This window comes from Cordyceps militaris (assembly GCF_000225605.1).
Source record: "Cordyceps militaris CM01 unplaced genomic scaffold CCM_S00007, whole genome shotgun sequence".
Taxonomy (NCBI): domain Eukaryota; kingdom Fungi; phylum Ascomycota; class Sordariomycetes; order Hypocreales; family Cordycipitaceae; genus Cordyceps; species Cordyceps militaris.
Window position 1 is genome coordinate 1953294 of NW_006271975.1, and position 26753 is coordinate 1980046.

The window sequence follows — 26753 nt, forward strand, 5'->3', positions numbered from 1 at the left end:
TTCAAGTAAATGATATGTCATTGGCTAGTTCATGGATATCTATATAGGAGCCATCCGTGTGAATCCACATTAGCACGGTTCTCGATATATCGGGATTGACTGCATGACTTACACCGAGTCAGAGCGCGCTCAACCCCAGCTTTACCAAGGAACTTGCTTAGCACTGGAGCCTATAGCGATGTTCCGTGATCAACAGGAGTGACATGCATTCTAGCATAAAAAAGTTGTGAAGTTATCGACAGCGAGAATAACGGTTACGGTACAGGCCAACGCCTACGTTATCCACTGTTGGACGACACAGGACAACATTGGTTGTAAAATTCATTCAAATTGAAGAAACACTTTTAGTCCAAGCCCGCCACGTTCACACTCGTCCACTGATCCAATTTCGCGACTTCACTCTTCCTGAGCACCGAATGCCTTTTCACAGCTATGATCCTTCCAGGCCTTTTCAAAAGTGGCCGCCGCGGCCTCGCACGCCGCCGAGTCGGCTCTCTTGGCCACGCCCTCGTCCCCGTCCTCCACCACGTCGCAGTCGTCGTCGAGCATGGCCACCTGGAACTCGGCGCTCGCCTTCTTGCACGCCGTCGCTTCTTCGGGGCTCAGTGTCGAGCCCGTCTCGGCGGGCAGCTCGTCGTCGCCCGCGCCCTCGGAAATCACCTTTTCGATGATGCAGTCGTGCACGGCCTGGTCCGCGTCCTCTTCCGCGCCAAAGTCGGCGAGGCACTTCTCGACCGCCTGGGAGCAGGGCGAGGCCGCGTCCTTGATGCACGCGGGGTGCTCGTCGCGGATGCAGTCTTCAATGATCTTGCCCCCGTCCTGGCATGTGGCAATCGCGTCCTCGCACTCTGGCTTGGTGTAGTCGATGCAAAAGTTGGCGCGCAGAGTCAAGAGCTGGTCCGCGTCGGCCACTACTTCTGTCTCCTGACGGGGGGACAGGCGGGTGGCCGCGGCCAAGACGGAGGGGATGATGAGGATGCAAAAGTATCTCATGATGAAGCTTCTTGTGTAGCAGTATGGTAGAAGTAGAAAGACTCCTTATAACAACAAGGGGAACAAGGGTATAGCCAGAAGATGTAAGCTGAATGGCAAGACGTTTTGGCCAGTTAAAAAATGTAGAAGGATATAGCCAGTAGATGTCAGGTGAATGAGATGTAAAAAACTTGACCTAGGATAGTACATCCTAAATAAATATATAGAGAGCGACAGACGGATAGTAGAGCCAGATCTGGTAAGACTTAAGTGCTATTATATAACACGGCGCATAATACGATTGAGTCGTGTCAAAATGAGAGCTTTGTTCGTCGCTGCTGGAATACTAAGATCCAGCCAGGCACGACTATGCACTGTCGAGGGGATTGCCAGCTAAACCGGCCACGCGAAATTACGAAACCGGCAAAAGCCTGAGTCGAGCCGACCCGTTGTGGATATATAAAGCAAGGCATTCAATTATAGAAGCGCGTGACACGAACCTTAAGTGGTACTGCAGTAATCAATAACATGAGAGCTATAACCCTATTCAGCCGAGAATGCATATCAATCGAGTCAGCATGCAGGGCATATGACCGGAATGGCCCCGCGGGTATGGTCATGCTGGTAAACGCCGTAAATCAGTTCATCCGAAGGCGCCATGGCAAGCGAGTCAGGATCAACCATCGTAAAATACCATCACACATGAATAACCCGGCGCGTATATTCTATGCTCGTAAAAGCCCATGAAAATGGTTCAGGTACAAGCCTCGAGTCATACCAAAGTTAAATTGCATTTGCGATTGCGTGTGCTCTCTGCGCCGGCTCATAGAAGCGCAAAATGGCCTCTGTAGCTGGATTATTTAAAGTCGCCCATTTGCTTTCATCATAACTTCATACTTCCAACAAGCTTTCTATTCCTTCTCATCAACGTCCAGACACCCTCTTCGTTTCTTGTGTCACACACAACATGAAGATTGCAATCCTCCATCTTGCCCTTCTCGGGCTGAGCTCTGCCCATGTCGCCATTTTGGGTAGAGCACCGCAGGCCCCGACGCCGCCAGGCCCGGGCAAGCAAATTGTTGATGCAATCAAGGGCGGTATCAAGGACTGGGGGCCGGCCGGGTCGCTGAAGCCGCCGTCGAGCCCCAAGCCACCCCTGCGACAGATGCCTGGCTCGCCTCAGCCGTACCACAAGCCCTCGGATCCCAACATCAAGCCTGGCGTGACGAGAATCCCGGGCCAGCCTCTTGGTCCTCAAAAAAAGTGCAAGCCATGCCTCCGGAAGCGGGACATCTGCTGTGACAGCTCGGGCAAGCCTGTCAAGGCGGCCAAGCCATCCAAGACGCCGGCGAAAGGGCCGTCCAAGGTGACCAAGCCCTACAAGATGGCGCGGTTCTCGGTGCCCAAGTCGGCCGGCAAGGCGGCCATCTTCAACGTGCTCGTGGCGCCCTACGCGCACAGCGCGCTCGAGTCGATCATGCAGTGGGACAACCCCATCGGGCAGGCCGTCAAGTGGTTCGACGGCGCCATGGCCAGCCTGCAGGAGGCCATTGGCGGCCCGCAGCGCGACGACATTTACGGCAACGAGCTCAAGTACAAGATGATCAAGGGCATCGGCAGCGCGCTGCAGCTCGGGTTCGAGACGGACTGGGACAAGAGCAAGCGCCTCCAGGCCGAGGCGGCGGCCAAGGAGAAGGCGCGCAAGCAGGAGGAGGACAAGGAGAAGCAGCGCGTCAAGGGCCTGGAAGAACTGGCCGTCGTGTGCGAGAAGATGGGGACGGAGCGCCCCGACGACGCGAAGCTGACGACGCAGATCCAGCAGAGCTGCACCAAGCTGGCGGACGCGGTCAAGCGCGTGCAGGCCCGGGAGGCGGCTGAGGCGAAGAAGAAGATCAAGCGCGAGCCGATTTACTGGTTCGGAAAGTGCAAGGTGAGCCTGAAGCAGAACCTACTGTGACGTCGTCGTTGTCAAAAGCTAAACATGGACATGCAGTGCAACAAAAATAAGCTCCCCAAGTATGGCACCAAGTGCGCCAACGAGTGCCGTGCCATGCTCTCCTTGCTCGGCGGGTCCTGAGAAGGTCATGATGGGGAATGCGTTATCACGGTGTTGTGTTGACAAGGGTTCGCAATAACTCATGGTTCTAGATGCTCTGGCCTGTCTGCCTGCCTATTTATAGCTTTCCCTTGGTGCCTTAAAAGTAAAAGTATAGGAAGAATATGTCGCAGTTTTTGCAGTTTTTGCATATTTTCAAATTTTTCAATATAGCTATTCAAGCTATCCTTAGTAAATTGTCTGCCATAAAACAGAGGTAATCAGCCGCCACAGATTCGGCAGTGTCTAGACATGAAATGTGCGATGATATAATCTCATTTTAGCCACCCACTGATACATACGGCCATAGGCAGTAGAAAATATCGCGTCCCGTCCGCTCCGCTGAAATCAAGCTATTGACCGGCAGATTAGTAGTTGGGTCGGTGACGACCAGCGAACACCGGCTGCTGTATGTTTTTTTTTGGTTTTTTTTGGTTTTTGTTTCTCCCCTGATTTTCGTGTGTTCTGTTAGATCCCGCGGCTACTACCTAGCGCGGAAGGGTGCCTGACATATCAGGCATCAAAGGGTCCCTCCCACAGAATTGGCTGGACCATCTCCGCCGCTGCAGCCGCCTCATAACTTGTCGCTAACAATCAATAAAAAAGTTGGCATAACATCGACTTTGCTTCTCCTCCCCGCCACAGCTACACCGCGTATATATATGCGCTGCATTCTTTGCTCTGGTTCTCACTCTTTTTCTATCGAAACTCTTTTTTTGGTCAACTTCTCCCACCTCTCTCGCGCCTCTTCACCTTCACCAAGGACGACACTCTACGCGATCGGGATCGTCAGACAAGCACCGAGCTGCCATGGCCGACGCAGAGCCGCGCAAGCGTTCACGCTTCGATCAAAAGGAACCCGAGCCCAAAAGGGCCTCGCGATTCGACCGCCGCTCGCGCTCCCCGACGACGAGCCGAACATCAGAGACGCGAGAGCGCAGTCCGATTGGCAGCAGCGAAAGCGCTGTCGACCCGGCCACCGCAGCTGGTACGTCGCACCAGGCGCCATGAAACCACCGTCATGAAAAATTTGCGCCATACTAACCTGTGCCTTTCCCAGCCGCCGCCGCCGCCAAGATCAACGCGCAGCTCCAGGCTCGCAAGGGCATTCAGCACGTCGACGTTCCCCCCATCCTCGGCGCCACCAGTAATGGCACGCCCGAGGCCAGCTCGACGGCCCCTGAATCGGGGAAAGGCGCACCTGGCGCCCCGGGCGAGATGTATGTGTCGGACGGCGACTACATCCAGGACATTGAAGTCAATGATCTGCGAAATCGCTACATGCTCATGAAGGCGCAGACGCAACAATCGGTACGCCGACAGAACCTCGTGGTATTTTGATTGTTCCGCTAACATGGGTTGCAGATCCAAAAAGACACTGGAGCTGGTAATGGATGCCGATAACGCAAGTCTGTTTATCCCCACTAACTTCATTTAGATCTCACGGTTCGCGGCAAATACTATCCCAACAAGAGCATGGCTACCGCTGCCGTAAGCATTCAAAGTCGCCGCGCACTGGCCAAAGCTAATTGTATAGGAACCCCCTCTGTACCTCCATATAACCGCCAGAACAAAAGAGGTGCTGGAAGCTGCTGTCGCCAAGGTCAACGAGTTGATCGAGCAGGAGCTCCCCCAGCTTGTCGACGAACGCAGGTTCAAGCGTCGTGAGCGAGACCAGCCGGAAGGTGGTGAAGAGAATGGCCGAGTAAGAGAATATATACCCCGCGAAGACCAACGTGTGCTAATGTGACGCAGCGCAACAAGTGGCCGGAAGAGAGCATACCCGTTGGTCTCGAGCCGGTCCCCGGTTTCAACCTGCGTGCCCAGATTGTCGGTGCAGGCGGGTCCTATGTTAAGCACATCCAGCAAGAAACGGGATGCCGTGTACAAATCAAAGGTCGTGGCTCAGGGTACATTGAACGAGACACTAACTTGGAAAGCGAGGAAGAAATGTTTCTGCACGTTGCGTAAGTCACCATCCGCCTGCACTCGCCCTCGTTTGCTAATTCCTCTTGCACAGCGGTCCCGATCCCGCCATGGTAGAAAGGGGCAGAGAACTCTGCCAAGACTTGATTGACAACGTCCGTGAGCAGTATGAAGAGTTTAGAAGCCGCCCGCCGCGCCAGCATGGCGATCGTTACGGCGGTGACCGCGGTGACCGTGGCGACCGCGGCTACGGCGGCGACAGACGCGGTGGCTACAACGACCGTGGCGGTGACCACTACAGCGGCCGGGGTGGCGGCGGCGGCGACTCGTACTCCAGCTATGGCAGGCAAAACTCGGAGAGCGGCCCTGCCAACGCCGCTGTTAGCACAGACACGACGGCCAACGCGGACTACAACGCGCAGTATGCTCAATACTATGCCCAGGCGGCTGCTAACGGTCAAGATCCGTATGCTGCCTATGGTGGCTACGCCAAGTAAGACCAGTACCGATCTTCGAACATGACTAGTCGTTGCTAACAGAGTATAGCTATCTTGTCATGTACCAACAGTATTACGCTCAGTATCAACAAGGGCAAGGTGGTGCAGCTCAGTCGCCAACACAAGCTCCCGGCGCATCACCGCCTCCTCCACCCAGCGACTCGGCGCCGCCCCCTCCTCCTTCCAACGCCGCTCCTCCGCCACCACCGTCCGCATCGCCTCCCGGCGCTCCCGGTAGCTACAGTGCTGTCAGTACATCCCCGTAGAAAGCTTTTCTTACCGGACCTTGAACTAACCAGATAGCAGGTCCCTCCTCCTCCCGGTTTGTAGAGGAGACAGTCTGTATTTTTGTAAGGAAAAGAAAAAGTGCACTGTTTATGTACATGACATTCAAGACGTTTTTACTTTGCTCACTGACTTGTGCGGTATTGCGTGCCATTGGCTTTTAGGGTCAGAAGCCCAGCTACCTAACCTGTTAGTTGCTCTTTGGGCCAAAAGGGAAGAAGCAAAGAAGAAAGAAAGAGTTGTCCGTCGTCGCGAGCCACATCGAGCTCATGATCTAAGTATTTGAAAAATGGTGCCGAGATCAAACTAATACCAATTATGCACAGTTGTGCTGCAGATAAAATTTTACTTGTCCGTTTTTTTTTTTGAGAAAGAGAGAGAGAGATGCTGAATTCTAAACAGGCTTCAAAAGCTCGAGCGACCAATCAAAAGTCAAGCAATCCTGTGAATTTGCTAATGTTGGCAGATTTCTCAATGCTTAACGGTCGAGCCCAGACGGTCAAGCTGCTGGCGGTGAAAGTCTGTAATGCTGTGTTACTAATACATAAAATATAGGAGTCCTTGGCCTTGGGAATGTAAACGTTGTAGCCTCACATCAATATAGCTCCTAATACAAATTAGACTGCTTCTATGGTTCCCCTTGTGCAACAATTGCCGTGCCCCTTTGTCTTGGGTCACACATCTCTCTCTGCGCCGAGGATATCACGACGACTTGTATGGTTGTTTCGCAATCCTCAGCGCGTTCTGTTCCCCGGCTATACCAGGATTGTATGCAGTCCTAACAGGGTTTCTTCAAAGATTGCCAGTACTGGGGTACTTGAAGTCTACATTGATGCCCTAACACACAGCCATGAACGCGCCGTCGTTTCTCATCGAGCAACATGTCCTGCCCAACAACTCGTCGACGTCTAGAGAGCTAGGTTACTAGTAGGATGATGTCTTGGAACACCACGGCCGTCCTCGTCGCCAACATTCTTACGTGTAGATCTGGGATCTTCTATAAGAGGAATCGTTATTTCGAGTCACGATGCCGAGTCCCAGGAGCATCAATGACGCGTGCGACTTGACCAACCACCACGACAAGCCTTCTCGAATATTTTTGTATACAATATTCTTCAGCCACCAGAAGATACCGGGATGAGGCCGGGTAGCTTTCCGCCGTACACATGTCAGCTTCATTCTACACGACGTTTCACATTCAGGAGAAGGGGTCAGCCCAAGTCCCCCTCCCCGCCGAGAGGACATTTGAGTCTATCCATCCCACTTTTGCAAGGCAGGGAAAGTACAGACTATTAAATTATCTATTTCCTTCGTCCTGTCTGACATGGTCGGTTCCTGGGGAGTTGCTTCACGGGGTGCAAGGGGCCAGCTTCCCGATGACGATGGCGACTGACGGTGGGCTGTAAGCGCATAGAGAGTTGTCACTGGAGCGGAAGAATCGCCTGGCAAAACATATGTACAACATGTTGAGCATAAGCAACACCATCACTCACAGCATTTAAAGAATTGTGCTGCAACGAATCACACTGGCTGAGTTTTCAGCTACTTTGACGCAAAAAGTACCAGAGTGAGGCCAATCACGAGAAAGAACAAAGAAGACGCAAAAAGATTGGATTCGAAAATGAAGAAAATCGATAACTAGAACCTGAAGACTCAAGGACACCATAATAATACCTACCATGCTTACAGTAGTTACAACACGAAACTGGCTACTATAGGACTACTGGACAGTTGCCAAGCAATCCGGTCATATTTGTTGCCCTTGTCGGTTAAAATTCCGGGGTCCCATGGTTGGGAAATTACCCTCGGATTGTATATTCATCTAGTGAGTACGAATTAATTTATACAGATAATATATTCGAAAACGTAAAATGCTGCCAAGATCGGCAACTCCCTTGCAGGGTAAGCGTCACCCGCCAGCGGCCCACTTGGACTTGTGAAGCTCCAACATCTTCCCGACATCACAAGCTACATACAACCTTGGACATAACCACAACACAGAATCACACAAAAATTACGATAAAACCCCGCGCGGGACGCGAATCGCAGCCGAGCCATGAGTCACCAAAAATATCTCTCCCACGATCCCGTAAAAGAACCCCATTCAGTCTCCGTCAAAGTCCTTCGGTACGGTTAGCCCTCCCTTCCCCCGCACAATGAGCGCTCCCTGCCTCTCTACTCTCGCCGACTAACCGCACGTCTTCCTTCCCAGCTTATCATGTCCCTCTCTCGTATCGCAATACCCCGTCGAGCCGCCCTTTCAGCCTCCCAACACGCATCCCGCGCCGCTTCCCGCATCACTCGCCTACCGCCCCGGCGCGTCCTCACCACCCACAACGAGCAACCCGTCTCCGTTTCTTCTCAGCCCCGTCCTGAACCTACCCGTGTCCTTTGGCTCCGCATACGTCGGCGAGACGTTTCGCTGCACGCTGTGCGCCAACAATGACCTCACCCACGACGACGGCGGTGACACGCCCGCGGTCAAGAAGATTCGCGACGTGCGCATCGAGGCCGAGATGAAGACGCCCGGGCTGGGCCACCAGGCGGCGCAGCAGCTAGAACTCGGACCGCCGCTGCCAGCAGACGAGGGCGCCAGCGGCGCCGGCGCGGACCTCGCACCGGGTGCCACCCTGCAAAGAGTGGTCTCGTTTGACCTCAAGGAAGAGGGCAACCACGTGCTCGCCGTTACGGTGAGCTATTCCGAGTCCACCGAGACGAGCGGCCGCACGCGCACCTTTCGCAAGCTCTACCAGTTCATCTGCAAGCCGTCGCTCATCGTGCGCACCAAAGTGGGCGTGCTGCCGTGCCCGTCCGCCTCCAAGCAAGGACGGCGGCCACCGCGCCGCCGCTGGGTCCTCGAGGCGCAACTGGAAAATTGCAGCGACGACACCATGCAGCTCGAACGCGTCGTCGTCGAGCCCGCGCCGGGACTGGCCTACCGCGACTGCAACTGGACGGCAGCGGACGGCCCGACGGCGGTAAAGCCGGTGCTGCGCCCGGGCGAGGTCGAGCAGGTGTGCTTTGTGGTCGAGGCGCTGTCGCGGGCCGCGCAGGTGGCGCGAGGCGGCGTCGAGGCGGACGAGGCGGTTGATGTCGTGGCGGAGGCGGAGGCGGGCGGGCCAGACGCGCGCATCGTATTTGGCGTCTTGGGGATAGGGTGGCGCGGCGAGATGGGCAGCCGCGGGTTCTTGTCGACGGGTAAGCTGGGCACGCGGCTCGTGCGGTGAAGTCGTCGGACGGGACGGGGCGGCAGTGAATGATGGGGAGATGATCTTGGTGCGGTGCACGCAACACGGGTAAAAGGGCATGGAAAGCGGGCTTCCCTGACGTGACACGCTCGATGGAGCCGGCGATTACATTGTACAGTATCGTATTGATTACCGGTTCCATTTTCCATTCTACGAAGTGTGTTCTCGATAACCTCTTTATGCCAGAGACTACAGTGTGTGCTGCCATCGAGTTGAAAATGGTACGGACATGTTGATCTGACTCGATTTCGATGACAAGTCGGCCACCATGTCGAGCACGTCTGCCTGTACAGCCACAGTATGGGGGCTATTACTAGTTACAAGACAAGACCCGTCTGGATACATCGGCCCAGCCTCCCGCCCCAGTGTCTTCCAATGTCTTGGCGCGGCCATGACCGCTCCGAGGGAACCACACAGGCGGTACAAGCCGATCGTCCCCGCTGCTGTACGTCGGCGTTTTGTAAACTGGGTGTTGTGTAACGGACAGCCATGTGGCACAGTCTATTGACCTATTTTGTTTCCAATATTGGCTGATGTAGCGGGAAGGCCTTCAGGTCGCACATCGATATCGGAAACAGTTCCGCACCCACTCGCAGGTCTAGGGAAGGTGTTGTGCAACGGACGTATCCGTCGGTAGTGTAATCAGGGGGGGGGGGGGGGGGGGATATAAAACATGGCTGTCTACGGGTAACTGGTACTGCTAACCCTATGCGGTCTTAGGCGGCGAGTGACGCAAGGGCCTACTGTTTGTTGGTCGATACAGCAAGCCGTGGCGTTGGACAGCTGATGGCGGCACGGATAAAGTTTATTAATCTGGGGATACGAGAATATGGGTCGCTTGAGTCGTGATAACTCAAATCTCGGTGTTTGAGCGGTGAGTGTTGATGGATATGTTTAGTTTGCGGAGCGGATTGCCGATCTCTTTACCCGTACTCGGTGGAACGGCTTTCGACTTTTCGAGTCGCATTCGTCGAGTCGCACCCCCACCCTTCCTTGCATTGTATGTAGATGCGGCGAACCACCGGTCGTTTCAAGTAGAGGAACCGGGCGGGGGGCGGAAAGGGCCTTGATTCTCAGTTCGTCGGCTGTGGGATCGTTGGCGAATCTCGGCGACCCCCATCGGTAAATTGATCGTCGGTCATGTTGCGACTTGCCTCGGCAGCGACGTCTTGTTCCTCAGGTTTCAGTCTGACGCCTCCTCTGATTTCGCTTATTTTGCTTTCCACGGCGGTGCTGTCCGTGTAGTTGCAGGGACTGCCGCATATCGCGGCACCACACACCCTGGTGGTCCATTCTGTTGGCGGAGTCAGTGAGCGACTCCCAAACCCGCGCTTCAGCTGAGAGAGCTAAGGTGTGGTACATCAGCGGTAGTTGGAGAGGTCCTTTTCGGGTCTGCGTTTGCGTGTTGTATCCCACGCCATCGCGGCTTGCACCAGTGGTTAGGCTACAGTACTTCGCCAATTCAGTATTGGTATCCAGCCAGCAGCAGTGAAAGGTGATGGACAGGTAGAGACGGGAAGGGCATAGAGTGGTGGCTTGCAATATGTGCGAGGATAATGTAGTATCCCCAGTGGAAGAAAGACTGTGCTTCACTGAAAACACGCGCCGTGCTACGTCAAGATCGATAGGGTCTCATGAATAACCATGAGCATGTCGGATTGAAATGATGGGGACAACATTGCGTTGCTTCGTGTCTGATATTGCCAGTAGGTCGCGAGAGTTACGATGTGGATCTCCAGCGACGCCCGCTTAACAAAAACCGGATCTCTGGATGGTTGACGGGCACGACGGCTCACAGACTTTGAGAAAACAAGTTGGCGTTGATATTACAGGCGCCGGGTAGGGCGCGTCTGTTCCTCGGTGCCGGAGCATGGGTCACGCTGCGTCGGTGCAGCGAGCAGGCGACAAAGCCCACAAGCAAAGATGGAAAAGAAGAAGAAGAAAAAAAAATCGATCGCGTCAGGGCTCTGGTGTGGGCGTGGCGTGCAGGGTTGCATCGGTGTTTATGTGAAACAGGGAGCCAGGCCCGCCCGTCCAACTTGGCTGACGCAGGAACACGCCAGCTGTCATAGGAGAATTGACTTTGGCTAACAAGCCTGAACGCGTGTCGGAGCTTGGCAGCGGTGGCAACGGCTCGCACATGGGTAGGCTGGCAAACCCCTGACCGGTGCATGGGTGAGAGGCTAGGCATGGATGAGAGGCTAGACCACAAAAAAGGCCTGTTCTCAGAGGACGAGACGAACTTTTGGTGTCTCTGTGTCGATGGTTGTGTGGTGTTTTGGTGTTTTGCGGCTGGTGTCCTGCAAAGGGTAATGGAGACAGAGTTGCAGCGACATCTTGGAATGCTGGTCGGTCCAGCCTCACTCTCGAGTATGTCCGAAGCTCTCTGCTCTGTGGACAGGCAATTCAGTTCGCGACAAGGCAGCCCGTCTGGTGGGATGGATCTGTGGCGTCGGGTTGGTGGGTTGGGCATGCTCCATCCTCCGGCATGAGCAGGAGCAATACGGAGGAATAGTGCCCTGCCTTGATTGACACGTCCCGTGGCGGCTGTTGTGATTGCGGTGGCGGCGGTTGATGCCCAACAAGTTGCAACGTTGTGGGTGGCAGGGCTATTACTGATAACAGTACCGAGTACTACGAAGGCGGTTAGCCAGATTGCAGAGCATGCCTCGACACAAACGGACAGCGCGGGATCAAAACTCACGGCAGAGACTGGTGGAAGCTGACAAAAACGCTAGGCCGAGCTACTGAGATGCTAGCTTGGCCATTCTCCAGAGACTCCAGAGTTGAGCCAAGACCCTGGGGGAGTTGGATGAATGCTGAGCGAATGCAGTAGAGTTGGGATGAGGATGGTGACTTTGGTGGACTGTGAGTGGGAATCTCAGCGGGTCTGGTAACAAGCTCTGTCTGTGGTGGATCGCTGCGTCAGGTACCGACTGCCTCTCGTCTGCACTTTATTTCCTTGCTTGCAGCAATACTGCGTGGCCAATGCAATGCAATGCAGTTACAGGTGATGGCAGGTGGCTTGGGACGATAATTCCGCGCAGGACGGGCGACGAGATAAGCCGGGTACCTACGCAGTCATACCCCATCTGCTTGCAATACTTGAATACGCATCCTGAAAACGACTTGGGAAAATATTAAAAGCGATTTGGTATATTAACCCGTTGGCCGTGTATGTTCTTTTTATCCAATACTTGCAACTGGGGCTCGCAGTGTGCCCCCCCTCGCCAATCACGCCCAAAATAGCACCCATGTCGCTGTAACTGCCCCGCTGGCGGACTATGTCCACTGAAGAAGACGCCGGCTAATACTGCTACCAGGTACACCTGTTAATAGTACCTAGTACCCTACCTAGGTAGTACGGTAAAGCATCACCTCCAGCTGCTCCAGGCGCCAGAAGGGTTTCGGATCGACGCCGCCTCCATCACCACCCCTCTCTCTCACCAGTGACCACTCACCACTCAACCATTCACGTCAATGCAAGCCTCAACTAGGCTGTTTGCTAGCGCCTCACCAACCTGTCATCAAAAGGGGTTTGCTAGGATTTTCCTCTAGTGAAAGCGACCATCTTTGCGTCTCAGGAACCAGCTGTTCTCATCTTGGCTTACTTGCCCTAGTTATGTTGCTGTCCTCCAGTTTCCGGGCCGAGCTCACCGTGACTGACTGCAAACACCCGCGCGTCCTCGTCGGCTCACAACCTCTGCCTTTCTGCCTCGTTCATCTTCTTTGTCCCTTTTCCTCTCATTCCTTCACCCTATCCGGTTAAATCTTTTTTTTTTCTCTCTTCTTTCAACCTCGTTCCAGTCAAACTACGCCTCTAGCTGCGTCCAAGACGCGTACCATCAACTTTAAGCTCGCCTCTACCCACTCAAACGAAACTTGGAAACCTTTTGCCCGCCCCTCCCCCTCGGGCCCCTTCCCCCCTTGTCCCGCCTTTCAGCCTTTGACTTGCATCTGATGGCCTGTATGCTCCTACCAAGGCCCATCCATTTCGCTTCTTCCTCGACCGACAAACTCATCCTGCTTGACACCATCTTGACCTGCTCGTCACCGACCTCAATCTCGCCATCCACCTCCTCTCTCTACCATTTCATCCGCTGGTCGGCCATCAAGCCTTGCGCCTCTCATTACACTTGCCCCGATCTGCTTCCGCGACCATCCTCCTCTCTGATCAGCTCCTCAGAGGCCGCCTCGACACATCGAATCCACGATACTTCACAGGAGCCGTTCAACGTCTTGCCGACCATTGGCGAGCGTCCACGCACGCCCAACCAGCCTAACGGCCACAAATTTCTCTTGTGCAGCCTCCAACCCGCACACACGGACATGCAATAATGGACTCCACCTCGGTTCCTTTGGCTCACTACTTCTGGATTGCTGGTGTAGAGTCAATATCCTACGACGATGCTTCTCAGCCAGCCTTGGCTGTTGATGACACCATTGCCGAGGATGGTGAGCCTGATAACCGCGTAATTGTCAACGGCCAGCATCGCGCCAATGCCGCCCGTCACTCGCGCCAAAACTCGGCCAACCGCCTCTCAAAACTCTCCTTCGACGCCCATTCAACAGCTAGCACACCCGAAGACATCGACACTCGCAGTAATCGCAGCAGTGCAACCATTCGCCCAAGCAGTAAACTGCCTCCTCCAAATGCCTCCGATGCCGCTACAACGCCCGACGAGGAGCCAACCCCCGCTCTTCGTATGGGTGACGTCGACTTTGACAGAGCCTTGCTCAAATTTGCTGCTGAGCGGGAAAATTTTCTCGAGGACTTGTCATTCACCGCTGGTGCTAGAGTTCAGGCCAGAGCTCCCATGGTTAACCCTCGAGCGGAGCGCATCAAGGCTGACGAGGTCCCTAGCGGCCGACTGAGTCCGCTACGCAGCCTCAAAGGCAGCATTCGCCGAAAAATCAGCTTCAGAGAAATGAGCAGCACAAAGCGGCAGGGCAACATCAACCGGAGCAGCAACATCAATGGAGCTGGTTCGTTTCGTCCATCTCGCGTGAAAAAATTCCACTAACGCGTCGATAGCTTCTGTTCGTACCGCCAAGCGCCTCAGCAATTACAATTCGGTCATCCCCCCACCCGAGCCGCTCAATACCGATCCCGATATGCACCCGCTCAAGCGTCGATTCGAACCTGTCCTGTTGGACCGATATCCCCCCAAAAGTGCCACCGAAGAGGTTCCACGACGAGGCCGATTTCCCGACTATGTACCCATGTTCGCCTTCCCCAATGATATCCAAATTGTTTCCTCGGACGAACGCCCGCGCTCCACATGGCACGGGTTTACAATGACCTCTGAGGATAGCAGTAAACTCTACGGCATCTCCATCATCATCTGGACAGCACTCTCTGCTGACGTGGCTGATGAGGTAGAAATCAAATGCGAGCAGTGGCGCCAGAGCCACATGTCAAACGAAGAACGTGAGCTCGCCGCGAGCTTGGGTATCAGGCTGGCTGGTGAGCGCACCCATCTTTCACAACTTCTTGCAAAGCTGCCTACGATACCCTCTGGGTCATCCGCTCGTGACAGGCTCGAAGACGAAATCAGTACTGTCGAGGAAAAGATTGCGCTTATGACGGACATGCTGCGTCCCCTTCGCCACGGCGCCGCGTCCAAGATTGAAGGATTAACGGCCGGTGAGAGCGGATTGTGGATTCCTCGTGCCTATGGTGTTTTAGGTAAAGACGCCGCCAACATGTCTTTCTGGAAGGAATGGCTCAAGGCCATCGTCGTTCCAATGACTGACGGCGCTGTCCTGCGGATACCACCGAGCTCACCCAGGGTCGGCCGCTGGCAGCCTCTCGAGCGCTATATCGTCAACATGTGTACCGAGGCGTTCAGTCCTCTGGGGTCCAAAACGCAGGTCGAGCTGGGAATCCGAGAACTGAAGCTTTATGCTCGTAAAGAGGCCGCCAACGAGATCCCTGGATCTCGAACCATTGATTTGTACGCTCTGTTCCGGTGCCTGTCGTTGGAGAATATCGTCGCGCTCTACGAATACGCCATGTCGGAATCTCGCATAATCTTTCTTTCCTCGCACACCAGCATGCTGCATTTAGCTTGCCACGCATTGGCCAACCTGCTCTACCCTCTGAAGTGGGCCAGCATTTTCATTCCCATCCTTCCCGCCAGACTTATTTCGGCTCTCGAGGCACCTTGCCCATATATTGTTGGTGTCGAGCGACGATACGACCGCATTGATCTGCCTGATGACGACTACGTTCTCGTTGACCTTGACAAGGATACCATTGACGCTACAGCGCAACCTCACCGACTGCCTCGCCAACAAAGACGAAAGCTCATGTCGCTTCTTCAGGTGGCCGCCCCTCACCGCATTCGCTATGGCGTTGTTGAAGGCCCGCCTCCATATGCCGTCGAGTCATTCCCCTACGATGCCTTCTCGACTGAGAACGGATCCATCTTCAACTCGAGAGCCAGCGAGAGCACGCTAGGAAAGTGGGTGTCGCAGAACTCCTCAAGCTTTGGCGAGCCTCTGCCTGCCTCTGCCCTTCAGCCTCCTGTGTTCAATGCCTTCGCAGAGGCTGTCACTGACAGTGGCAAATCAGATCGTCCCGCCACAAGCAAGTCGAGCCGGACGAGCCCCAAGTCTTCAGTGTCGCCCGAATCTAGTCATTTCCCTCCTATCCCTACAACCCCAACAACACCCATCTCTAGCAGCGATTCTGGGTTCGCGCTGACGGCAACCCTGCGGGAGAAACGCTCTGGCCATTTCGGCGAAGAAAAGACGCGACGCAGTTCTTCGTTTGGCATGGATAAGTTCCAGCCAATGCATCGACCTAGCCATCCCTTGCTCAATGGCCATCAGCAAAACTTTAGCATCTCGGGAATATCCATCGATTCGCAAGCCACTGGGTACGGAGGCAGCGGTGGCGGTTATGCACCATCAACGTATGCACAGTCCACTTTGGCGGCCTCTACCATTATGCCCAGCATGCAAATTCAGCCTGTTCGCAATACCGAGACGACAGTATGGGTAGAGGGTCACTGCTTTAACCTCGAACGTCAAGATGCCAGTTCGACGTGCACAATTTGCGCGGAGAAGGCAGACGCCGAGGGTATGTACCACTGCTCCGCATGCAAGACCATTTCGCATGGCCGTTGCCTGGGCGTCGCTTCGCTGGTCTGCCCCCAAGCATTCCATCCGGACCGTGTTCGTGCCGCCTTTGTCCGCTGCCAAGCTAGTTTGCTCTATACGTATCGCAAGCAACTGGGCCGCCCGTCGAAACAACAACGCTCCAACGGACAGATTTATGCGTTTGACATGGACGGGTTTATTAAGAGCCTCCCCCATGACCAGCAAGACTATGCCGTTATGATGCGCGACACGCAGCTATTTAATGAGTTTATCCACGAACGGGAACTGATAGCACCGACCGAGCCCTCGATTCGACTGTTTGACGAAGTCATCATGGCCAAGAAGGCGCGTGGCCGTCCCGGTCTTTCGGCTGGCCTGTCGACGCTCTCGCGCCTCTCTTCCATTCGCGTATCCCACGGGGCGTCTGCGAACGCCTTTGGCCTCGCGCCGCCGCGTGGTAGCAGTAAACCAGCGAGCTACCTTAACGACACATACGACCACATCTGGCGGACAGCGGCCGTGCCGGTGCCCAAGGGCAACTTTACCGGCGAGTACCGCTCTGTGGTCACGCGCGTGCCCGCTCGCCTGGACCGCGGTTTGATGCGAGAGCCGCGTGCGATTCAGGGTGTCCCGCGCGCGGAACAGCGCGGCTCGCGGGGTCTCGTGCGAAAGCAAGTCGCGAGCATGCTGGGCACAACGCCGCCACCTTGATTGGCGTATGACATCGCGTCTTCTCCTTCTTCATTGTATACTTGAAACACGAACAAGGCAAAACATTATTCCTGGAAAGCTTTTCAGACTCATACTCTAGTCGTTTACATCAACAGGGGTGCCTGCAAAGCTACTGTACATTATTCGCCAAGAGGGGAGATTTCCAAAAAGTTTGCTATTTCTTCATTTCATTCCGTGTTATTTTTTTTTTCTTGTTGTATTTGTTGTATTTGTTGTATTTGTTGTATTTGGTTTTCATTGGCTTTTATTGGCTTTTATTATTTCGCAGTCTCGCGAGAGTTTTATCAAGGGCAAGTCGGTTTCCATGTGTGTGTGTGTGTGTGTGTGTGTGTGTGTGTGTACTCGAGGTAGAAGAAAGGGGAACAAAGGAAGATTGTTGTTAGGTACAAGAGCAATACATTTGGACATATGGGTGAAAACAGCACCCGTCGGATACAAGAGGATTCCATTCATATATATTTTTTGGGAGAGTGGTTGGTCAAAGTATAAATTCAATGTGATTTCTCGCCCTACAGTGCGTCAAATCCTCCAGCGGCCGTGTCCAGATGGTGATGTCGTCGTACGTGTAGGTGAGCCACGACACTACATGGAAATTGCAACAAAATGGCAGCGCTCCGAGGAACATTCAAACAACCGAGAATCATGATTGGATGCGGTAAAAGGCTAAAATAGCAAAGCTGATGTAAGTGGACCTGCCAACCGGGTAGCAAACGACGTAGTGAGTGCATCAACAAGTGGCGTGCCACGTAAAAACTAACAAGATGCTGGAAGCAAATCAATCCCAAGCCATAACAAGATGAATACAGCAACATTTGCTTCGAGCGGGTATAGTGGGATGTTCTCCCTTCTTCCTTTCCTCCTCCCCCCTCCCCTTTTCCTCTCCCCTTTGACTTATTATTCACTGTCAAGCCGTACTTTACACTGTGGTAAAGGAGTCGTGCTCCCAACCAACGTCCTTCAAAATCTGGGCGGCCAAATGTTGATAGGACAAATGGCCATTTGCTAGATGCTTGACGTGGTGGTTTTCGACACCACCAGCGCCCTGAATCTCCTGCAGGCCGGCAATTCCAGAATGGGTGTTTGAGGTTCGATACAGGAAACCAAGAAGGTAGTCTTGTTCCGTGTATGCGTTGATCAAACGACCGGAGACAACACTCTTCATCGCCATCCACACCTTGCTATCCGAAGGTGCGGGGGTACCCATCATGACGACCGAATCAACCAGGCCAAACTGACGACGCTCAGCAAGAACCATGAGACACATGTATATTGCTCTTGCGGCAAGGCTATAGCCGACAAGAGATACAGAGCGCTCTCCGTGGAACTTGTGGCGTACAATGGCATCAGCAAGAAGAGTCCCGAGTTTCTCAGCACGCACCATGCCAAGACTCCAGGGATTGTCAATAATCTTGCTGATTTTGAGCAAGGGCTCGGGCCATTTCGAGTTCAGCAGGCAGTGGAAGACTGTAGTACCGTAAGGATATGCCACGTTTTGAAAAGATACAAACCTACTTGAGTCCTTTCGTATCTGCTCCCTGGCGGCAAGCCACGCGCTACTGCCAACAACAGTCTCAAGGGCATTACCAAGGCTTGCAACGGTCGCGAGGTCCCACTGTACCACATATACTTCTGTTTGCCGGCCCAAGGAACTCCACGGGGTAGTCACGGCGTCCCCCTTTAGCATGAATCCCCCGAGTGCAATCACAATGCGTAGTCTTCGCTCGCTAGGTAACGGCCGTCTGGGATCCATGTACTCGGCGTCTCCGTCGTCGGTGACGGAGAGAAAAGAAAAGTCCTGAATTTCGCGGAGAAAGCCTTCCACCATCTTCTCGACTGGCTTTGCTGGATTCATTCCAAACAGGGATCCCATAAGCAAGCCATTCTCTGACATGATGCCCAGGAGAGCCGCGGCAGCTGATGTCGTCAGGCCACTACCCTCAGAGCCGACACCTACACCGATCAGAGCTCCGGCTAGGCCAGTGCCTATGTTGGCGCTGCCAAGGCTAAACTTCCATCTTTTGGAGAGTTTGTTTTCTTCTTTTTGCGCCGCGGCCTTCTCGGGGCTGACTTCCATTGCGGCGGCTGCCAGACCTTTGGCGATTCGCACTTCATCCTGGTTGTGCAGTTTGAGAGGCAGATTCAAGGACGAAGTTAGGTTGACAAGAAGCAGGCGTGCATTGGCATTGTAGTCATGAAGGGACAAGATGACGAGTAGCATAATATGCAGCAGTAGCTTTCGCCTCTCGTAGGGCAGCGGCCACAGATTGTTCGGCACAGCAGGATACAGGCGGAGGAGAACAGGGTCGACATGAGCAACTGGCGTTTGAGGGAAAGCTATAATTGAGCAGGTCAGTTGATGTTTGAATCTATAAGCATATTAAAAAGGGACGCTATTACCATTAGGTACAACTGTGCTGGTGGCGGAGATGCCGCCACGGCCGTTCTGTCTTCCAGCACGCCCAGAGCGCCCGGCACGCCCGCGAGGTGCTCCTCGGGCGCCTCTTCCACGACCTCGACGAGAAACATCCTCTTCTATGGTGGCAACAGCCAAGTCCCGGAGACGCTGGACGACGGAAGCCTGCCACTTGCGAAAGAATGCAACAGCCTCATTTCTCAGCTCTTGCAACTGTGGTGGCGTCTCTTCGTCCTGATCTTGCAGGTGAGGAGAAGGCTTCCGTACTGTCGACCCGACCGGTCTGTTGGCAAAAGACCTGGGGGGTTCCATGTTCTCCTTGTCGTTGGTCTCTTGCTCGCGGAGAGCCAGAGCCAGCCAGTTGCGGTCTGGGCCTTCCCCATCCATGAGAGGAATCTGGGGAGAATCGAAGAGACCATTGATGTCTCGAAACATCTTTTCGGTAATGGCCGTGACGAGAAGAACCAGGTCCGACTTCTCGGTACTGGTGATGATGCCGGTGAGATCAACAACGCGCCTGGGAGGTGCGCTCCCTCCTCTCCCTCCACGTGCCATGCTGAGATTGCGATGCAGATCAAAACCAACTCGACAGCATATGAAGGGGTGGCACCAATGCTGAGGTGCCGGGCGAGGTTGTCTGCGCCGGCGAGCGAGTGCAAACAGAGAGCAAGTAAGGTGCTGTGGTGATGAGCGTTTGCAGGCGTTTGTAGTGTGTAGATGGTGCAAGTGCAGAGGCGGCCGTGAGGACGAGGGCGGAACGGCTCGATCTAAATAGTACGACTGGTTCAGATTTGTTCCGTGGTAGCCTCGTCAAGATGGAACAGCGATCTGGGCACCTGATGAAACTAGGTGCGACTATTGTACGCTTTGTGCGACCAAGTGATGACGATACACGGGCGTGCACTTTACTGCGTGGCGGAGGGACGCGGAGGGAGGGCTGCTGCGGTGAATGGCACGACTCCAGGATCGATGATGCAGGAGAGGGTGAAGAGGGCAAGCAGGACAGAATGTCAATGTTGCTTGCTTGTTTTAGAAGACGGGTCCCGGCAGAGGCCAGAAAACAAAGGTTCAGAGTGAAGACGAGGGAAGAAACGAGTTGCAGCCGCGAGGGCAGGGTGTTGTGAGGCGTTGGGCCAAAACTGCCTGCCACCTGCCACAAGAGTGATTGCCAAGTGTCACGGCAGCTGGCAACACGAGCGGCAGGTTTAGGTGCCCAACAGAGGGAAGACGGGAATACCATGGGATGGGAAATGGGATTTTGGGGCGAGAGAGAGAGAGAGAGAGGAGGGAGAGAGGGGAAGATTATTGGCTCGAGGGCAATGACGGAAGAGCGAGACAAGGAAGAGAGAGCCGTGTGATTCTCTGTTTTCTAGAATGATGCGCCATTATATCTCTATCTAGAACGGCTGCTGCCGCACGCCCGATGTGGAAGGACGGAGAGTTTGTGTGCTGCTGCTGCTGCTGCTGCTGCTGCTGCTGCTGCTGCTTTCTGCTGCTGCTTGGCCTATGCATATCGCCGCACAGTCTATTTTGTCTCACGTAGTTTGGGAAAAGAAAGGCAAGAAAAATAGAAAGAAAACAAAGGGGAGATGAGCGGGGGGGCCGCGGGAAAGGCCTGTCCGGGTCCATGTGCAGCTTCCCGTTTGTACGTGGACGGGCCACAGAGAGTAGAAAGGAAGAATAACGGGTTGTGGAATGAAGCCATGATGGCGCTCGTGGCACAATGCAGCATCGTAGCCGAGCGAGGAAGCGAGGTGTGGTTTGGCAAAAGAGGGAATAGAATGAAATAGAAGAATAGAAGAAGAAGAGGGAGGGGGGAAAAACGAATAAATTAATTGAACACAATAAACAAAATAAACAAAAAATACCTCTGCAGGTCAAACGCGCGCAGTCGGAAATTGGAGCTGACGGACCGCAAGGCTGCACAACAACGTCATTTGGCTTTCTTTCATTGTTTGCACACCATCTCCCTCCCCCTGGCGGCCGTGCACAACAACGCCAGATTCGATCAAAGAGAAGAAAAAAAAAGAAGAGGGTTCCTGCTTGGCGAGAAAGATAAGCCATGTGTTCTCAGCTACGTTTTCATGAGGCCTTTTTGTCCGTGTGTCCTCTTTGGAGTTATCCTCGGCTGGGTACATACATGGCTTCGTGCTGCCTGCCGGGTCACAACAGGATGGCTGCCTACTATGCGTTTGCTTTTCGCCCTTTTGCCACGATACTTGCTTGCCCTTGTCCTGTCTGTCCTGCCTGTATTGTTGTGCCCATTCTGCCCGTCCTGCCCGTCCTGCCTATAATGATCCATCCGCACACCCGCCGGCCCAGGAACAGCCTCCCTCCACCGCCGCCCTCCCCTCGTGCACGGAAACCAGCGTGTGTGTGTCCCGTGTTGGTCATGTGGTGGTGGCTGGCTCCAGGGAAAGACGGATGATGATGCACGCCGAGACAAGACACTCCGCGACCTTCTCTGCCATTCTGCCATGAAATGGGGGAAACGCGGAAAGCCAAAAAAAGGTGGTGGGCGCTGCCAATTAATATGTAGACCAATCTACAATCTACCGTTCTCGGCCCTTGCCTTGCTACCCCGGATTTTTCTATACGCTGCATGCCCCATGGCTGAGAGACATGTGTGTATAGAAATTCCCGCCCCCATGACCCCCTCCCCCTTCCATCATTCTTATTTGCAGCGCCCATCTTGCCGTTTACAAAAGGAGCCAAGCCATGAGAGATGACGCCTAGGACTACAGGGGTGGCGGCGGCACAAAGGGGATGCCAGGCCCAGCTACCTACCTAGGTAGGTAGGCAGGTACCTACAGGAGCAAATCGCTATCCCTACGGGCATGGCTATTTATAGATACGCTAAATAAAAGCTTATCTAGACCTTATTTATAGGTTTATACTAATGCAGATATATAATATATATGTATATTATAATATTGTAATAAAACACTCTTTATAACTATATAAATAAAAGAGCTTCTCGCTCTCTCGTACCTGTTATTTTCGAGTCTTCTTTATATCAGAACCTGAATATTAACTATAATACATACAAATATCCCAAGGCTAATCTGCAACAAAAAAATATAATTCAAGTACAGAATTAGGAAACTACCCATAACAAACCAATTATTGCTTCCTGGGAAGGACTGGCCTTGATATATGAGGCGAATGGGTTTGACTTGCTAGTGAATGAGGCGGGCGAGAAGAGGGTAGTACAAGCTGAATTTTCCCGCTTTCAAGTACCTATACACTGTCTACAACTCCAGGCAGTCGAGTAGACCGGTATAATTATTTTTCAACGGCTGTCGTCCGTGGCAATCGTCAGCAATTACACGGTAGCAACCACGGCGCCGCCTCACTCAAAGCTTGTTGGTCGCCACCGCGAAGCCACACCTCACTCACTAGGCTTGTTGGTCTACGCGCTAATTGTCGACTTGTAGAAAAAAAATCAACTTTTCCTAGTGAAAGCATTCTAGCGCAGCTTTATTGTCATTGTCTTGCAATCGTCGTGACAGATAGGCCTTGCGTCGCTGACAGAACCGCCGATTGCGGGCGCATTACTAGTGAAGGGGAATGAAAGCTACCTCCATGTTCAATTGTTGGCGGGGCTCACCATGCTGCGAGGCAACGTGACGGTGCTGTACGTTCATGTTCATAAATACGTATTGGAATTAACTACAGGTACGAGCTTTAGAAGCTCATCAACCTTTCCATATACAGAGGTCTATCAAGCCAGAATGATACCGGGTCGTCGAGAAACGTCGTCCAGTCTGCATGCGCGCAACTCGTGTCGGCTTGAGCAAGGGAGTCTTGCGTAGCTGCCTGGTTAACAGCGGCCTGCGACGTCATACCATCTGCATCTGGGCAACGTTGAGTCCGTTTTTCCGACGAAATCGTTTCTAGTATTGCAAACGTCTATATGGACTTGAAGGGGTCCGGAAGCAGGTTGTCAGCAGCGCTGTAGAGGCGTCGTCGTGCTCAGCGTCTTCGTGACGCGTTGAAGAAGTACTGGACCAACAAGCGTCTAGGGCTTCCTCGTGCGAAGAAACACATTCGAAGGAAGCGGCAGGCTGCTGAGCGACGCATCCACATTGTATTCAATATCGGCGCCCTCCTGCTCAAATCCGAGCTTGAGGTACACGCGGCGGCCCATGACGGACGCTTCCGTCACGGCCTCGAGGTCTCCTCTGGCCTTTGCCTCTTGCAGGCCCCATTCGACCAGCTTCTGCCCGATGCCGCGTCCCTGGAAGCGGGGATCGACGGCGCAGATGTCGAGCGCCATGATGGCGGGCGGGCACTCGGCGGCCTTGGACCGCGCCACCTCCCAGCGCCGGCTGTGCATGGCGCGCAGAATGGCCGTCCAGTACTGCTGCTGCGCGGGGTCGTCCGGGTAGACGTCGGCCATGCCCGCGCCCTCGGTCGGCACGTTGCCGTGGCCCGGCACGCTCGAGCACTGCTCCCACACGGCCATGCCGGCCACCACCCGGTCACCCGTCGACGCGCCGGGGTCCGCCGCCGCCGTGGCGAGCAGAAAGACCGTGTTGGGCTTGCCGGCGAGGTTGGTCGTCGTGTTGGCAAACCGGGCGCCGAGACGCGCCGCGCACCTTTGCCTTCCGACCGGCGTGTCCCAGCCCGGACAGGTGCCGATGAAGATGGTATCCTGCGTCTGGACGCCGAATGCCTGGCACATGGGCCCAAAGGCCTGGGAGGCCTCGTCGGCCGATTTGGCGACGTGGATTTGCAGGTCAATGTCTGGTTTCGTGGTCGACATTTTTTTTTGGGTGAGTTTGGATCAAGGTAATTGTAGTGTTCTTATTAGGTAACCCGAACAAATGAGTAGGCGGTTTGGAAGCGTTAAATACCTAGCTCGACTTCCAGTGGAGCTGGAGCTGCCAATGGGGCGACATGATGAGTCGTGTTCGCTCAACAAGAATCCGGAAACGTGGAATTTTACTCCATCACCGACGCCCTTCGAGCTGTCATCCGTTTCAGGCCCGAGATGTGAAGTTGCTTGATGTGACTAAACCTCATGAAATGGCTACAAATACAAACTGCGCAAATGCTTCCCGTTTCATACAATTTCATCATCACCCCAGTGATATATTTCTTTTTTCCCTTCTTTTTCCAAGTCCGACAGAATCGCCCAGGCCAGATCAACACAATCAACTGAAAAAGAGATTGGGCGATGTTCATCTGTGTACACATCTAACGCCACTAACTAAAATATAATATAGTTTTCCTCCTCATCCTCCTCAGCGATGAGATTAAAAGACCCAATAAATGCCGACGGAGCCCCCCCAGTCCCTGTCGGGACATCGCGACGGAGCATGGAAGTTCCGCTGACGGGCCGAAAGTACTGCGCGGTCTGGGCAGGGCGGCTCCAGTGCGGTCGGCAGTAGTAGTTGCAGCAGTGCTGGTTGAAGAACGAGCTGATGCCGGGGGGGCCGAGATCTGTGACGCCAAACTGCCGCGTACGGGAGAGGATGACGGGGTCGGAGAGGACAACCTCTCTGGCGTAGATGCCGCCCTGGATATCGCACAAGACGTAGAAGCCGCCGCTGACGTGGTAGCTAAAGTGGCTGAGGGCCTGCATGACCTCTGCCCAGCCGCCGTCGTCGTTTGTCCAGCCGCTATTGCTGTTGAACTTTTGGTAGTTTTGGATGAACGGCTCGACGAGGATTTTCTCGCCCTCACGACTTCCGGATGTATAGCGCCAGACCGCGGGTATGTTGAGCTTGATAGTTTTCGCGACGATTCCAAGTTCATTGAATTTGTCAATAAACTCCAGTGCCTTGTCCACGGCCTTGATATCGAGGGTGAAGAAGTCGTCGGAGAAGACGCTGCCCGATTTGAACCATTTGCGGACGCAAGGCTGACCAGAGCGAGGGCCAGACGCGTACGTACCCTTGCCCACCCAGCGAAATGTACCTTCGGCAAATGGCTCGTCTGTGGTAGCAGTGCCATTTGTTGACAAATTATGACGACCGCTTCCACCCCGCGGGTCTTGCGGTCGGTCAGAGTGGTGGCCATGAACGCAGCCAGCACATCTTGAAATGCCGCGGCCCCTAGACCATTGGTTTGTGGTGTAGGATGTGCGGGGGAGTTCACGGTCGCAGTCCGCGCATGTACGCTCCATTGACCACGACGCTATGGATGAAACGAATCAATGGGCAACAAAGATGGATTTAAACGCCGAGCCTTTATACAAGTTGGCAAAGAAGCTGAGCATCAGAGAGTGGAACCGGCTCGTTGATCCGAAGCCGGAGCGACGTGAGGGAAGTGCCCTGTCAATGTCAAACAGGGGTGGACATTTACTCCGAGGTGGACCCTACCTTCATTCAGATCAATCCCCCTGATTGTTTCCCATCTTCGTCTGTAACTATTTAGAATGATAGTCACGACCTAAAACGACCCTTCCAGGTTTTTTCATACGTGAAGTAGATCAATCTATATTCACTGAATCGGTTCTTCCTTAATATCTCGCTATGTCCTTGCCTTTTCTCGATAGTAAAGGCAGTACAATCCCGGAAGAGTGGATACTAGGAAATGGTGCCACGGCCGTCGTGATCCTCCAGAACGGCGTCGCCGTCAAGATTCCGCTGCGGTTACCCTGGTCTTGCGCCTACAATATCCAGAGCAGCATCGACAGTATCCGGCGCGAGCAAGATGTCTATCGCCGCCTACAGCAGCCACCCGACGACGATCCTCGCGCGAGCGGTGTGGTGCGCTGCGTCGAGTTCGCCTCCGAGGCCACCCACCTTGCGCACATGGTGAACGGCGATCTGCAGAGATATCTGGAAAAGTCGAGGCCTTCCGCCGAGCTCCAACTACAGTGGTGTCTCGAGATGGCACAGGCGCTCGACTATGTCCACGACAGGCGCGTTCTCGTCGCCGATATTGCTAGCCGCAACCTCCTCCTCGACGCCCGTCTGTCTATCAAGATTTGCGACTTTTCAGAAGCCACCCTCCTGCCGCTCAACACAGACATGCTCAGCGCGGATGATAAAGGCTACACCACACAGATCGATATTGGCCTGCTCGGTGCTGTCATGTACGAGATCGCGACGGGCGTCCGGTGCAAGGTCGATCTGTACATGGACAGCGAAACACATGCGTCCTGGCCCGCGCGGGACGTGCTGCCGGACACGGGGGGCCTTGCCCTCGGTGGCATCATCGAGGGTTGCTGGAGCCGACGTTTTCCGAGCGCAGGCCATCTGTCGCAAGCTTTGCACGCTCTGCATTGCCCTGCGCCTAGCGCCCTCGCTGGCATATACAACTCCATCATACAACGACCGGTTGTGGCTGTTATCGGGGCGCTCGGCCTGACCATGTATATACTCATGGCTCGAAGGCAGCGCTTTTGACGAGGAAAACTTTGGTTGTTGAGAAGTACTGTATCGTCAAGAGTGTTCCAGGTTGCACACTCTAATTTGTAACAGATATCTCTGCTGCCACGGCACAGGGCAAAACATCAAGCATTA

The 26753-nt window shown here is 54.1% G+C and overlaps 9 protein-coding genes across 9 annotated transcripts; 5 read left to right on the top strand and 4 right to left on the bottom strand.

The window, feature by feature from the left end:
- Window positions 1–396: 396 nt before the first annotated feature.
- CCM_08847 (uncharacterized protein) lies at window positions 397–993 on the bottom strand (the record flags this gene model as incomplete). The annotated part of the gene is made up of 1 exon (XM_006673983.1): window positions 397–993. The coding sequence occupies one exon, from the start codon at window positions 991–993 to the stop codon at window positions 397–399; it is 597 nt and encodes a 198-aa protein (XP_006674046.1).
- Window positions 994–1939: 946 nt separating this feature from the next.
- CCM_08848 (uncharacterized protein) lies at window positions 1940–3049 on the top strand (the record flags this gene model as incomplete). Its single annotated transcript, XM_006673984.1, has 2 exons — window positions 1940–2902; window positions 2948–3049. 2 exons carry the CDS (start codon window positions 1940–1942, stop codon window positions 3047–3049), a joined length of 1065 nt encoding a protein of 354 aa, XP_006674047.1.
- An 828-nt stretch (window positions 3050–3877) lies between these two features.
- On the top strand, window positions 3878–5820 carry CCM_08849 (KH domain protein; the record flags this gene model as incomplete). The annotated part of the gene is made up of 9 exons (XM_006673985.1): window positions 3878–4055; window positions 4128–4378; window positions 4433–4454; window positions 4506–4558; window positions 4605–4772; window positions 4823–5034; window positions 5088–5486; window positions 5540–5738; window positions 5797–5820. 9 exons carry the CDS (start codon window positions 3878–3880, stop codon window positions 5818–5820), a joined length of 1506 nt encoding a protein of 501 aa, XP_006674048.1.
- An 805-nt stretch (window positions 5821–6625) lies between these two features.
- On the top strand, window positions 6626–9002 carry CCM_08850 (DUF974 domain-containing protein; the record flags this gene model as incomplete). The annotated part of the gene is made up of 2 exons (XM_006673986.1): window positions 6626–6702; window positions 7988–9002. 2 exons carry the CDS (start codon window positions 6626–6628, stop codon window positions 9000–9002), a joined length of 1092 nt encoding a protein of 363 aa, XP_006674049.1.
- A 4358-nt stretch (window positions 9003–13360) lies between these two features.
- Window positions 13361–16841, top strand: CCM_08851 (dDENN domain protein; the record flags this gene model as incomplete). Its single annotated transcript, XM_006673987.1, has 2 exons — window positions 13361–14009; window positions 14059–16841. 2 exons carry the CDS (start codon window positions 13361–13363, stop codon window positions 16839–16841), a joined length of 3432 nt encoding a protein of 1143 aa, XP_006674050.1.
- Window positions 16842–17778: 937 nt separating this feature from the next.
- CCM_08852 (DUF726 domain protein) lies at window positions 17779–21669 on the bottom strand (the record flags this gene model as incomplete). Its single annotated transcript, XM_006673988.1, has 8 exons — window positions 17779–18326; window positions 18375–19196; window positions 19260–19792; window positions 19861–20042; window positions 20513–20644; window positions 21189–21403; window positions 21461–21563; window positions 21586–21669. The coding sequence occupies 8 exons, from the start codon at window positions 21667–21669 to the stop codon at window positions 17779–17781; spliced, it is 2619 nt and encodes an 872-aa protein (XP_006674051.1).
- Window positions 21670–23296: 1627 nt separating this feature from the next.
- On the bottom strand, window positions 23297–24043 carry CCM_08853 (Acyl-CoA N-acyltransferase; the record flags this gene model as incomplete). Its single annotated transcript, XM_006673989.1, has 1 exon — window positions 23297–24043. The coding sequence occupies one exon, from the start codon at window positions 24041–24043 to the stop codon at window positions 23297–23299; it is 747 nt and encodes a 248-aa protein (XP_006674052.1).
- Window positions 24044–24490: 447 nt separating this feature from the next.
- CCM_08854 (elongation factor 2 kinase, putative) lies at window positions 24491–25408 on the bottom strand (the record flags this gene model as incomplete). The annotated part of the gene is made up of 1 exon (XM_006673990.1): window positions 24491–25408. One exon carries the CDS (start codon window positions 25406–25408, stop codon window positions 24491–24493), a length of 918 nt encoding a protein of 305 aa, XP_006674053.1.
- Window positions 25409–25757: 349 nt separating this feature from the next.
- Window positions 25758–26658, top strand: CCM_08855 (protein kinase, putative; the record flags this gene model as incomplete). The annotated part of the gene is made up of 2 exons (XM_006673991.1): window positions 25758–26451; window positions 26624–26658. The coding sequence occupies 2 exons, from the start codon at window positions 25758–25760 to the stop codon at window positions 26656–26658; spliced, it is 729 nt and encodes a 242-aa protein (XP_006674054.1).
- Between the last annotated feature and the right edge of the window lie 95 nt (window positions 26659–26753).